Below are 14,324 nucleotides of genomic sequence, written 5' to 3'. Positions count from 1 at the left end.
CAGCCTCTTCCATTTTTCCCTTCCTCCTCCTTCATGTGCTTTAGTTATTTTTAGGAAAATCTTGAGCATTACAAAAAACATCCAGGTAGCATGTAAACGGAGGAAACAATGTCTTGCAGGGATACAAAACAATCATTTCTTATTATTGTATCTGATCCTCATATGTGTTTTGTCACATTCATCAGAAGAGGTTTTCCTGTGATACATGTTGAGAAATAATGTAAACGGGTCCATTTGTTCTAATGCACCAAATTGCAGAGCTGAGGGTAAATAAAAGAAAAGACAAACTTTAACAGAGATCTCTCCCTAGATACACAATAGATGCTTATGTGTCTACAAGGCTCTGGATGAAAACAAATTAAAAAAAATGGTTAAAAATATCTAGTCAACACAGATGCTCATCAATGGTTTTGGAAGAAAGCAGAGTAAGAGAAGTCAGGGCATGCACACAACTAACTGAATATTTCATAAAAAAACATAACCCGAACTCTTGCAGAAGAGATAGGCAACAACAGCCTTTGTACCCCTTACTATTAGCAACAATTAGGGATCAAGAGCACCCTGGACTTGCAGTACTGCATTCTACTACATCAGTAACCATCATTAAGCAAGAGAAAGAGGAAGGGGTGAAATAAATCAATATTTGCTAAGCAACATGAAGCAATGAGCACTTGCAGTAAGCAACAAGCCATCAGGCAAATGTATATGCCATCCATGTTTAAAACAGTGGTTTAGATTGCTGAAATAGTTGTAGATTGCTGAAGTCTACAGTGTCAACTATTTTAGTTTTCTTCTAAACTTAATGAAATAGAGAATGCCAGAAGTCTAAGCAATGAAATGATTATGCAAGTGGTCTTGCTCACAGTTCACACTCTAAAAATGTGTGACAGTTTCATAGGAACAAGGAATTCTCTTTGCATAAAACCGATGAGATGTGAAATGCTTGTAGCAGGTGACTATCCCGGAGGCACTACAGTCTGCCAGAGTGTGTAAAACCTCCAATATGAACATAAAAGGTAATGATCTGAGAGGATCAGAGTTCAGCACGAACTAGGCCAAATGGTCTAACGAAGACATCACAGCATTAGAATCTGAAGCATAATTAATTGGCTTGAAAAGGATTTAAAATTAAATTGAGGGGAATGCAGGACAACTCTCCCTTTCTTTCAGAAGCTGAAATTTCCTTCTCACTCCTAACAATACCATCCCTTAAGTAAAGTATTTAGGTGATGCAAGTAATCTGCTAATTAGAAACCCTGAAGTGGACATCAGCTATTCTGGATGTGTGTTTTGTACTAATGTTTTTGATAGGTGCTGCTTCAAATCTTTGCCTTTAAAGAAATCTTTGTCTACGGAAATTAGCAGATGCAGCACGTTGCAGAACCGAGGCTATCCTGACAACTTAGATTTCCCAAATTATTTTTCCTCAACCTCAGTTGCACAGCCTTGCATCATCTCTGCTGACTCCTCCTACTTTACACTCTCAAGAGGTAATGAAGAAACAAGTGCTAGGATTTCAGCGGTGCTCAATCCACATCTTGAATCCTACTGAGGAAAACATTCTGAAAATACGCCTGTATTGCAGCCAGTAGAGAGAACATTCAAGAACCCCCAACTCTATGGAGCCTGCATATGTGTGGATTAAATCTCTCTGTGAAGCAGCAGCATAATACAGAACATTTGAAACACTTATAAAACGTGTTTCAAATCTAGTTCCAGCAGGTCTTAGAAGTTAGCATCCATGAACTAATAAAAAGCCTCTCTAATATCAGTTTCAGTGCGTCATGAACCCACTTTCTGCCAAAAGCATATTTATGCTATAAAAGCCCCCATAGCAAGTCTGATGAAAGGCCAGAGTGATATGAAAACACCCAGTCAGGGTAGGACCTAGTTGTGGGTAGGACGTGGGTGCCCCAGTCAAGTTGGAAATAGCATTCTGGGACACATAAAGGGTATTCCCCTCTGTCACACTCTGTCCAAATAAAAGATAACCCCAAAAGGCACTGGCACCACCTTCCTTCTCATCCACCACATTGTACCAGTCCCTGCTGTATGGTTAATGTGCACAAAGGCAAGTGGGTTTCTTGAGCATTCAGATTCTGATTTGCAGATTCTTATTTCTAACAGAAAAGACCAGAAATCAAATGCTCTCAGTTGTCTATAGCATGGGATCCCAACCCCTAGCATGCATATTGCTAATACTATATACATCACTTTAAGCAATATGTGGCCTGGACACGCAGCCAGGAGCTGCCACTGCTATCAAACAAAACCAAGTTAGTTTTATGCATGCTGGTGCAAAAGACTGAAGGTAAGCGTGTCGCACAACATCTTCAGAGCATCCTCCAGCCTTCAGGCCACCTCTACCTATTCTCAGTAGGAACCTTTCCAGCAACTGTTCTATTTGGTTTTCAGCCTTCCCTTGGTACTTGAGAGGCACTGAATGCTGCGACCTGTAAGAAATGCAGCGCCCAACAGACAGTAAACACATACTAACTTAGACTCTTAACATAGCCTATTAATTTGGCAGGAAGAGGTAGCTGCCATACGCTTAAAGGTTTTGCAAATGGTTGCAAATTGAGAACCATTTCACAATTAAAAAAAACAATTCCAAAGAGTAAGCGTTCCTAACATTTATACTGCTAATAATCCCTTTCCCCTCTCTTCACCATGGAATAGATCTTCACAAAGAATGGAAAGATTTCAATTTATGGGTGGTTATAGGTTAAAAAGCAGGAGTGGATTTTTCAGACAATAATTTAACCTACGGGTTGACAATTAGGTCTATCGCACGCTGTAAACAGGCAGTAACACCTGAACTGTCTGCTAATAACTGCAGTGTAGAAGAACTAGATTTTTTTTTTTAAATAGACAAAATCCATACCCTACATAGTTACTGTGTCATCTGAGCAGTAAAAGGAGTAAGTGAACATTACAGCAGGTTCTCTTAACAGCTATTCTTTATTTTCTAAGCTATAAAAACACTTCAGGATTTTTCTGCCTAGTTTTGAAGTGCTATCCAGTAATTCCTCCCTCCTTCCCCTCCAAACAGTCTGTGCTGGTTAAAGTTAAGCCATTTCACATGACGCAGCAGAGAGGCAGGAAAATAAACATTACTTCCACAACTCCATGACTTTATATTGCAATAGTCCTTTACAAAACATAAGAATTCCCAATAAAAATTTGCCTATTCTTTAGCATGATGCAACAAATCATACTAAAATATATTTTGACAACTGTCTCCTTTATCAAAAGGAAAAAAAAAGGTAAAGTTTTACTCATTGCTTTCTTTACAAGACACATATATACTAAGAGAATCAATATATACCTACACTTTTTTCTGTATTGCATGCATTTTGACCCTACCTATTTACTTAAGCCGCCATCCATTAAAAACCTCTTCTTTATTTTCTATAGCAGTCAGAATTACTTTGCTCCTTGTAATCTGAATCTGCCAATTCTTCCTTTCTATTAATAGAAAACCTTCTAAGCCTTCAATTTCAGTAAGTGGAAGTCATAAAAGGACTTTAGTTACCAGCATCAGAAAACAACATATCTGTTTGAGAAAATACAAACTTAATGCACAGGATTTTCACTTTAAAATTGTAGGAATCATTTCAAGTTAATATCTCTAATGACCCATTTGTTACACACATTGATTATACCTTGGGATTTCCTCCTCCTTCCTTGGCTGCATATAACATCTGTAAGGCAGATTCTGCTAGCGTCTTACTCTGGTCCAACACAGTCATCTGTTGCTGATGGTCTAATGTTTTGGACGCCACACCGACTGCAGCTAAAACCAAGGGTTCAAAGTAACTTGACAGCTGTGTAACCTAAGAAAGCAGAAAAAACAAAAGGTTCTTAATCCAGTTTCTTTAAAAACGGGAGTGGAATCCTATTCCCCAATTAACATCAGGCAGTGGGTTAGCTCAAGTAGCGCAGTTTCCTAATGCCTCAAAGCTGTATGAAACTTAGTTTATGAACATATTCCTATGTGATTCTGTCTCTCCTCAGCTTCAAATGCTGTAATATAACAATGTTTATCCCTTCAGACAGAAACAATTGAAGACATGAGACCTGACGTCAGATGAAATTGTTTTCAAACTGGTAAGAAATTGCACAGTATTTAAGGGCATAAATGACAACAGCCTCCTCTGTCCAAGGGAGAGATTTCTCAACTTTCATTGTTGACAGACAACAGAGTGGGACTGTACAGGATTTGGAGTCTTCTGTTTATCTCAGAGACTATCCATATTTGCAATAACTTGCTCTGTGGCAAACCAGGCTAACCTTTCAAAGCCTCTAAGTCAGATTCCAGCGCAGACCTGAACAGTTCTCTAACGTGCAAGATGCTGTGGTCTGCAGAAATGATATTACCACCTTAGGATAGACTCTTAATTCATTATATGCAAACAGTTGCACAAGACAGCCAAGTGGCCCAACCATGCAGTGTTTCTTACTGCTAAACAGGAGACTGCTGGGTACATGGTGGTCTGTAACAGAGGGGTGTGGGCTGACTGGAATAGGTGCTCCAGAAAGAAGACTTACCAGGGAAAGTGCATGTTTGTTCAGTTAATTACAGGGGTTAAAGTGTTTGCAATATCTAAAGACACAGTTCTGCTAGCAACTCATGTTGCTGTAATTTAGTCTTCAGAAATGTGTGGAGTCGGTCTCTGTTTTCCTAAGTTTCTCATTTAATTCACAGTTCTACTGAGGAAACATCTGCTTTCAGCTATATACTTATTGAAAGAAAAGGGGAGTTTTAGTAGCATGAAAATTTTTACAGTGTACTTGTCTGATGTGCCATCTATAAAAGTGTTTGGTTCCTGCATTAAATACATGAGAATTATGCTTTATACCTTCTGCTGGCTGTAAGACAGTATTACTTTGGACTGATTATTCCAGAACATGCAAGAAAAGCGAAGTATGGCACAGTTTGGTGTACCTGTAACCTCAGAAATTAAAGTGTTGATACATTTGCAGGGGCTATAAAGAAGCTTTAGAAAGCTGGTCTGCCAAGGGAAAACAACTGTACTGGAAGCCAAAAACTGTGGAGTAAAAGATTAAAATGTTTAATCCATGTATATGACTACAGGGATAGCTAAGAGCCAGTAAAATATGAAGATTGGAAATACCTTAGTAAGCCTTCTTTTCCTACTTTATTTTCCAAAGAATTAAAAAAAAATTAAAACCATAGTTAAAAAAAAAATATTTGGAATGATTTCACAAATAAGATCTTTTAAACTATGTCAAAGCAAGTAGTGGAAACCATACCATCTGCATCAGACAGGAAAAGTAGACTTCAGAAGTCTATGCTTAAGTGCTCTATGCACTTTGGTCTAGACATATCAAATGTAGACAGAGGAGGAACATGACTACATAGCTTCCTGTATCTTATCAATCCAGAATTAGAAAAGTTCTGCAAAGGCTCCAGGGCTAGGTAGACCATGTATCCAAATTGCAAGGAGCTGATACAGTACCAAATAATTGATGGTTATCCAAAGCTAAAGAAAGTAACATTTGTTAGCAGATCTGACACTGTTTACATGGTTATGAAGTGTACTGGCTTTTTTGCATGTCACCCTTAACTGAATTTTTAGTGAAAAAACTGCCTGGCATTTGTGAGGAGTACACTACCGCTTTTCAGGCTACCTGCTCTCCTTGGCGCTCAAGTGTTTTTTCATACACGTGTGTCTATTGGCACGCTGACGACTCTTACTGATCAGCTCTGGGAACCTGTTACTGATTCTGTCAGAGATAAACGCAACTCTTTGCTGTGGACAGACACCTTACCTTATAATGGCTCCAGAATGAGTTAAGTACTTGAAAAATATTTGCATATTTGATCCATTAGACTGAAAATAATAAGCATTTTCAACAATTAATGCAAACCCTTATCCAAACAGCAAATACACTTAACCCTTTCATACAGAATCAGAGATCCAAAAAGTACAACTTCTACCATATTTAATTCAAAGTAAAGGGGGACATTTGTTTTCAAAATACTTAAAACAGTACTCAAGTTTCTCCTCTTTTCCTCCCCCGTCACCACTAAAGGCCCCTAAAATTTTACAGCAGGAGTCCAAACTTGGAGTAGCTCAAAAATACTGTTTCCTAATAAAGCTATATTCCCTCTATAATTAATGGAGAGAGTCTCCCTGAAAAGGTGGTAAGTGGGCAAGTTAGCCTCCTGCTCTGAAGCCACACTTCAAAACTTCCCTCTCCACAGACTACAGAAGCCACCTCAGGAGATGACTGAGCCCAGGCGAGGCCAGAGGGAGCCCCTGCACATTTCCCCCACACTTTGCCCTGCTTCGTCACACATGGGCCAAGAAATGGAGTGGGGCACTTGATCCACAGAGTCCCAGATCAGCATGGGATCTGGCAAACCTTTGTCAGAACTCTTCATTTGGCCAAATTCAGCTCACAAACCGCAAGCAAGTGAACTGCCAAATAAACCTGGAGAGTGACAAGCCTGAGGTCATATCACAGGAGTCAGGAGCACCTACACACATCTGTAGCTGCTAGAACAGACACCTATAACCTTCCACTCCTCCTTTCCATCTTTGCTTTTCTCCACCCTTGTTTAATTCGTCCTTTTTTCACCCTCCCCACCTGCTAACACCAAAAAATTTAATGAAAATGTCTTTCTTATGGTTCATAAAATAAGCAGATTTATTTGGTCTCTGCTCCTAGCGTTTGGAAGTCCCAGATCCTTCTTCCTTCCACGTATTTTCTTCTGCTCTTTTGTAAGAGGTGAATGAACTACTAAACCATGGTCTCCCCTAGTGTCCAACTGTCCAAGACTCCAGATATCTTTGTAATGTTAGGACCGTACCTTGTGCCCAAGCTGAGCTGCCTCTCCCCGAGCTGCTGTAGCTATAGGATCAATAAGGTGGCCAATTTCCTGAACAACCGATGTCAGCTGCTCCTGTAAAGCCTAGTATAAAGACAAATTGTCAGTTCTTACCACAGCTGCTCATTTATCAAGTTTTATCACACCATAAACTCATCCTCAGACCAACCAAACTACTCAAATCTCTATTAAATGACCCACTACATATGATGCAGAAATTCAAGCTACTGATTTTATTTACATGCTTGTTTTCTTCACATATATCCTATTTCAACTGTAGGAGCCCTAACAGAGGCTTGCTGCTGTTTAGATTTATAAGGCAAGTCTGAGAGGGAGAAAGGGAGGGGGGTGATGATGGCGCCTCTCACTTGAGCTGATAGTGGCAATGCAGGAATAGGAACCATTTCTCATCGCAAGGTGACCTCCTCTCCTCCCACCAAAAACCAAACCAAAAAAACCAAAACCAAAACCAAAACAAACCCTATTCTTGCCCTGCACTGGTGAGAGAAACCACTGGTCTCTGCACTGGTCAGAGCTCCAATTAAAATACGAACAAGCATTTTCAAAGCAAACAGTGCAGCACAAGAGCAGAAACTCTGCTGTACACTTTGAAGCCAGCAGCAGAAATTTATTAATATAAAAGGGAAAGCAAAAATATGACATCTGAGTGCAAGAGACCTGAGCACAGTCTGAGGGACAGAAAGATAAGGAAGGCACAACACTGGGCCTGTTATCACATAAATACTAGCTTTTAATTCAAAGGCAGTTAATGTCTTGGCAGCCAGGATTTAGCTCATTCTCCTGCAAGGCAAGACTGGGGGGGTGAGTGGGGGAGAAGCATTCTGGCACTTGGCTGTATTTCTATACTGCTTTACAAATAGCTTAGTATCTTAAATAGTGCTTATTTCAGTTCAGCACTATGTTCAAAATGAAATGATTGAAATAGAAAAGAATTACATGTATGAAATATTTTCTGTAGTAACTTATTTTGTATCATTTCATTTAGTCCGAGATGTTTCTAATATGCAGTATTACAGCCCAAATAAACCACTGGAATACACAAATATAGACGCAATTTCAAGCAGCAATAGAACAATGAAACACTGAATACCAAACAGAATCTAGCCTCCAGTTGCTTGTTTTTCATAGGCAGTCTGCCCTAATGGCCCTTACTCAAACAGATGAAGGCTGAAATAGCATAGAATTTGCCTAAATTACCACCAGGCAGGGGGTGGCACTGATTTTCCTGTGAACATATATCAACATAAACCCAACAGTTCATTTATTGAACCAAAAAATAGTCATTAATAAAAAAGACATTGAAATTTAAATCACTGGACTTCTAGTAACAGATTAACTTCAAAAACATCCTGATTTCTATGCAGCACAGGAAATCTAAGCCAGAGAAACATTAACCATCTGTCAGTCATGTGAGAAAAGGCAGGCAGATCAGCAATAGGTAGGTGTTGTTTAAAATTAAAAAATTTCACCACTACATTTGGCAAGTGAATCTGTAATTTTGAGGATCATATTCTCCCATAGCCCTCCTACTCTGTGTTGACATGGGAAGAGATATTTGACCACTTTAGAAAAGCAATCAGAACTTGGACATCAATTTAAAAGCCAAATCCCTCTAACAAATTAGCAAAAATGTATTAAATGGTACTAGGTGGCCTCAACCGACCCTTTCCACTGGAGAACAGAAAATACTGGAATACTTACACTAAGGACTGGAGAAAAAAAAAAAAAAAGGGCAAAATAATGAAGGAGTTTAATGCCAACCTCCCTGCTGGTAATTTGAGATAATTTTCTCATGATGACTGTAGCTCTAGTCAAGCTTCTTCACGTATGAGGAGGAAAGGGTAACGTGTATTAATATTTTAAGAAAATTTTCTCATTAGGGCTATCACTTAAAATAATCACTACATGCTACAAGTAACTACAGTAGCTTTTTGCTCATGAATATATTCAACACTTACAGAATAGATTTCTTATCTTGGTATTGCTCTTTCTGCTTTACAGCTTCTACTTCCTAAATTATAGCAATTAATTGAAGAATGATTTTTTTCCCCCCGATGAAACAAACAAAAAAATTTTTTACAGTAGTGTCATTAGGCCTGCTCTGAGGAGCTACTATATTAAATCTTGTCATAAATTGTTAACAAAACCATCACTCCTTCTCTATTTTTGGTTTGCTTGTTCACTACTCTCTCCTGCACCTTAGAGTCTTTTTTCTAATTTCAGGAAGCTCCAGTTCTCACTTTGCAAAATCCAAGACAAAACTAGAGTTTAAACATTTTAACTCCCAGCTACCTCCTTCCCAATTCTGCCTCCCATCTACAGCCAGCCTTAGCTGCACAGAAAACATTAGAGATCTCCTCCTACCAGCACACTTCCAGAAGCAACGTACTTTTTAACAAGCACATGGTTTTGCCTGGAAAGATTTCAGTAAGACTACTTCTCCCCTCAGGGACAGGCTGTGCTTGCTCAGTGCCCAGCTCTAAATCTGCAGACGGAAAGGAAAGCAGCACGATTAGCCTGTTCCCGTGCCATCTCCCTTACTTCAACTGAGATGTCATCCCTGGTGGCCAGGTTCTGACTGACAGCCGCCAGCGAGGCCTGCTCAATGTCCCTGATGCATCTGTTGATCCCATCGATGGAGTAATCGCATTCTCGCTGGCCTGGGGCCTTGTCCCTGGAACAGAGGTGGTAATTTCAGCACGAGGGGAAGGAGGCAGGCCTCTTCCACGGACACATACAAGCGCAGTTCGTTAACTGACCATGCACAAACCACGTGGGAGGAGTGCAACCAGGAGAAGGATTAGCGTTGCTGTACCTGGGGGATTTTGATATACATACAGAGTACTCCAAACCTTTAGTAAAAATCAGTGCTAGGCTTGGAGAAAAAGGGAGTGAAGGAAATATCAGTTGTCTCCAAGGATTATGCAATAAAGTTAACTGTCTCAGGAGGAAAAACAAAACAACAACAAAACAAACAAACAAAAACAGAAAAACAACCCCCTCCCCAAAACCCACACAACCCAACCTCCTCAGGATGGTCAAGCGATTAGCCCAGTAAAGGAGGTCACAATAAAAGAGCAACAGAGACAACAGGAAAAAATATTCTGTACAGTGTGACAGAATGTCTCAGAAGACAATTGCTTGGATATTATATTTTACCCTCAGTCCCAGGTGCCTTCTAATAAAATTAGTTTTTGGGTAATTTGTCCTGACATGCAGTTTGCTATTTTAGTATAATCATTACCAAAGATAAATGAAACTGTAGCAGATACTAGTGCATTGTTTTTATAGCATTTTGAGTTGATCAACATTAAGAGGTTGAATAAACAACAAAACTCCTATTAGGACTTAAAAAAAAAAACCAAACACCTTTGAACGAGAAAGGGACACACAGGTTTGGTCTTAAGAAATATTCATGTTTTGCAACAGCATTCTTGTAACTAAACAGAGAAGAGTATTGTAAAGAAAAAGATAGCAAAGTTAGTTTGTATGGTATCTGACCTAAAATTACTGTTCTCCACATTCTAGATGTTGGTAAGTGGGCTGAATATAGATAATATTAGCCAAATTTTTACTTCTACAGCATTTTCTGTTAAGTTTACCTTTAAACTGAAACAAAAAGTGTGGGAATAGGAAAGGAGAATAGAATACAAACAAAGAACAATCTTACACTGCAGAGCAGTACAGTCTCTAATTATGATTAAACACTCAGTGTAACTGGAGAGACCTTGTGCATCACAGAACATAAATAATGTCCATTAGCTGGGAAAGAAAAAAGAAAACAACAAAGCAGTATGGGCAATATAGTACTATTCTTTATTTTCCCTTTATTGAATCAGCTGCTGAACTATTGCAACTTAAATGTGGATACAAAAAAATGCTTACTACAGAAAACATACCTGATGGAGGTGATAAGACTCTTAATGGAATCCGAGACAGTGTGCGAATGCCCAGCTAGCACAGACCATGTAGGAGGGTCTTTTGGATTGATAGCCAGAGAACGGGCGGTTTTGATCAATAAAGATGAGCTCTCCAACATTGTTTTAGCAGAAACTAGAATTGGCTCCTGTGCTCGTGATCCCTGTGATCAGAGAGGAACAAGACAAACAGGATTAAAACTAGCTTCAAAATATATGGAAAACACTCCAAATTACCTGACTACCAAATCTTAATAAAGACATACATCAGAATAAAAATTGGTGTTTTCTGCACTAGCAGGAACGCAGAGAATGCTTATATCATTATTTGAGTTTGTCCACATGTTCTGCTACTAAAAATAGGTTTCATCAATGGCATTAAAAAAGCATTATCATATCTTGCCCAATACTATTATATTCACTGATAATCACCAAGAAAAGAGTAGTAAAATCATTGCAGTCCAACCGTTTTCTCTGTAACATACTTCAGAAAACAGTTTTGAAGTTTACAGAGGCCTCATCCAGCTCAGAAATAGGAGAAAATAAAGACACTTGTCTGAAGGTAGACTACAGAGATATCCTTTAACAAAGTTTGTCACAAGATTGGCAGGATCCAAGTGAACAGGTTCTCTTCACAGTAATCACGTGGACTACAGCACTGTAGTTGGGTCATCATCTTTATATCTAGTTTATCTCCAATAATCTCGTTAACTCAAGAACAATAGGCCTGGAAAAGACAGGCCTAGATTTAAGGAACAGCCCCACAACTTTGAGACTGCAACAGTTATCAAATCATCTGATACAGCCAGCATGAACTGAGGGTTGCCAAAAGTGGGAACCACCAGTTAGAGAGTCAGCAACATTACATCAATTCCACGTTTAAGCATTTATGAAGTTTGAAAGAATTTTTTGCCTGAAGAAAACCTGTATTTGTTAACTTATACACTAATCTGTTATAGTTACAGGAGCTGGGGAGGGAGAACAGAAGGAAAGGAAAGGGAAGGCCTATGAAAAGTTACTCTCAAAAAATCCCACTTTTTGTCATCATGGATACATATCATTTTTGGAAGGGACAAAGCCAAATGACAACCATTCAACCTTTTTCAGAACTAATTTGATTGTTAAAGCTACTCTTGAGGGGAGAAAAAGGAGATTTATTACTTTATCAAATGGAAGAATCAAGCTAACAAGACATGCAAGTCATTTGCACCATGTTACTAGTTAGTAGCTGGAGACTGGTGGCATTTACGATAGCATCATTAGTTTCACCCCACTGGTGCAAAATTCAAGGGCAGAGGTCAAGCAAAAGATGGCAGAGTGCCCTACGAATAACAGTGCAATTCCCATGAGGTTCCAGGAACACAGACATTTCAGGGTCAGGCCATTTTACCCACAGACACAGTTTCAATGTTTTAAACTTTTTGAGGGTGGAAGGGCAACATCTGCCTACCTCAGTGCTGATCTGTGCTGGTATACTGACAAATTCTGGATTTGAAGCAAATGCTGTCAGATTTTCCACAGCCTCAATCAAAGGTGCAGTAGCAATTCTGCACTTGTTGCGGTTATCTTCAGAGAAATCACCATCCAGAGCCTGGAAAGGAAGTTATAATTAAGCTCTGTGAATGGGCTGCTTTGCAAAACTGAAGAAAGTTTAATTTTTTACTGTATGTTTATAACATTTGAGACTGGAAAGTTCCTCCAGATGCAAAAAAAACCCCATTTCCTTAACTGCATGTTTCTTTACTCAGATGATTACTGACCCCAAACTTAAAACAGCTGCCCTGCTACACAAGACCAAATAAACATTTTAAATAATTGCACTCTGATAACTCTCATAAATCATGCCTCAGTACCTCACACTCCAAAGGGTTGAAGTGGCTAGCAAGCTGATACTTTCTTGTAGGCTTAACTTTTTAAACCAGATCATTAACTTACTGGTCTCATTTTCACACAAGTAAGCTAATCTCTTCCATAATCAGAAAGACTGCAATATAAAGGACCTTCTGTATAACATCATAATAGAACTTTCCTGTCCAAATAGCATAGCTATTTTAAAAGAATTTTAGTAGCAGATCATCTAATGACTTCCAGAGGGATTCAGATTCATTAGTCCTCTACGCCTTTGCAAGTATCATTATTGCCTGCAAGAGAAAAACCTGTTCCTGCCAGAATGCAGGCAGGTATCTGGAAAATAGATCACCATTAAAAGGAATATATTAAATAGCAGCAACTTAAGCTGCTTTTGTTCCGAGTATTATTACTGATAAATACGGTAAAGCTGCCACAAATAGCTCCACAAACTCTTGATACTGAACAATCAAACCACTGATGTTAAAGTGGCCATTTCAGCACGTAGAAGCGCCATTAAAAGTCTTTAATTGCAGTTGCTTGGAAATTATTTTGATGGAGAAAGCTCATCAAGATATATTGGCACAACAATGTCTTACACTGGGTGGGCCAGCTGCCTCTCCTAATATTAACATGGCCTGATTCTTTCCATTTTGACTACACCCATTCTGAGTGGGGACCATTACACCACTGATTGTTTTTGAAGGTCTGAAATGGAATATATAATTTTTTTTGTTGTTTTTTTAAATACATACCACAACAGGTAAAAAGATACTGCTAACTGTTCTGATTCTGTCTCAACAGAAAAGATGAAGAATAAAGCGCAATTAAGAAGCACGTGTACCTTGATAGTCTTAACCAGGTTGGCAGTACTGTTTGCAACTTCCTTGGCGGACTGCACAAAGTGTCTCTTGGCAACAGGATTCGCTGTCTTTGATGAAGCAATGCGACAAGCATTGCACAAAGCAGAAGTATGTTTGGCCACAATTGTGGCAGCTGATAACACCTGTAAAAACAGATGGTACAAAAGAGGCATAGAACAGTTTGAAGGGGCATGATGGTTACTATAGTCTAGCTGTGAAAAATCTCAGTTCAAGGCCATGGAATAGTTTCAAGCCAAGTCACCCTCTGCTTGGTTCACCAACAAAGCGATGTGCCCTAACAATGATGGTCTCACTGCAGCCCTCTTGAATTACCTGTGATGGGCTGCTTGCTGGATCTACCAAATTCTGGCAAGCCATCTGGATTGCTTGATTGGCTCTGGCAAATTGAATTGGGTCAACAAGACCCTGCTGACCAGCCTGACTGTTGGGATCTGAGATGCCAACCAGGTAAGCAGCCTAGAAATGGAGAAAAGAAAAAACATATTAAGAAAAAAAAGTTAAATCCACCTCAATTCTTTGCTAAGCTTGCCCTATGTCATTGCACATGGTGGGCAGAGATTATCAAGAAGTCATACTGTAAAGTACTATTAAAATTTTCTTTGGTAGTAAATCTCCAGAATCCTCTGAAAACAGGCACCACAGCAGTTAAAGTTGTGAAATCTAATTAGTTGGAACAAAACTGCCCACTGTTTCTTTAGGCAGCTGGTATCCCCGAAAAAGTTATTTTCCACTAGGATAGCCAGGAAAGAGCTTCACTGCTAACTACCATCAGCTATTTAGTTACCGGATTAGCTA

At 39.2% G+C, this 14,324-nt stretch overlaps 1 protein-coding gene across 1 annotated transcript in view; it reads right to left on the bottom strand.

Annotated features, from left to right (window-relative positions):
- TLN2 (talin 2) overlaps nt 1–14,324 on the bottom strand; it is a 245,453-nt gene that overhangs the window by 51,540 nt on the left and 179,589 nt on the right. The window contains exons 38-44 of the mRNA XM_067305763.1: nt 13,842–13,985; nt 13,490–13,651; nt 12,248–12,388; nt 10,780–10,961; nt 9,422–9,554; nt 6,842–6,943; nt 3,666–3,836 (exon numbers count right to left, since the gene is read on the bottom strand). Coding sequence (XP_067161864.1) covers nt 3,666–3,836; nt 6,842–6,943; nt 9,422–9,554; nt 10,780–10,961; nt 12,248–12,388; nt 13,490–13,651; nt 13,842–13,985 — 1,035 coding nt within the window. The remainder of the gene's footprint in view (nt 1–3,665; nt 3,837–6,841; nt 6,944–9,421; nt 9,555–10,779; nt 10,962–12,247; nt 12,389–13,489; nt 13,652–13,841; nt 13,986–14,324) is intronic.

This window comes from Apteryx mantelli, chromosome 15 (genome assembly GCF_036417845.1).
Source record: "Apteryx mantelli isolate bAptMan1 chromosome 15, bAptMan1.hap1, whole genome shotgun sequence".
NCBI classification, from domain to species: Eukaryota; Metazoa; Chordata; class Aves; order Apterygiformes; family Apterygidae; genus Apteryx; species Apteryx mantelli.
Note: the sequence above shows the minus strand (reverse complement) of the source record. Positions and strands in the feature narration are given on the sequence as shown.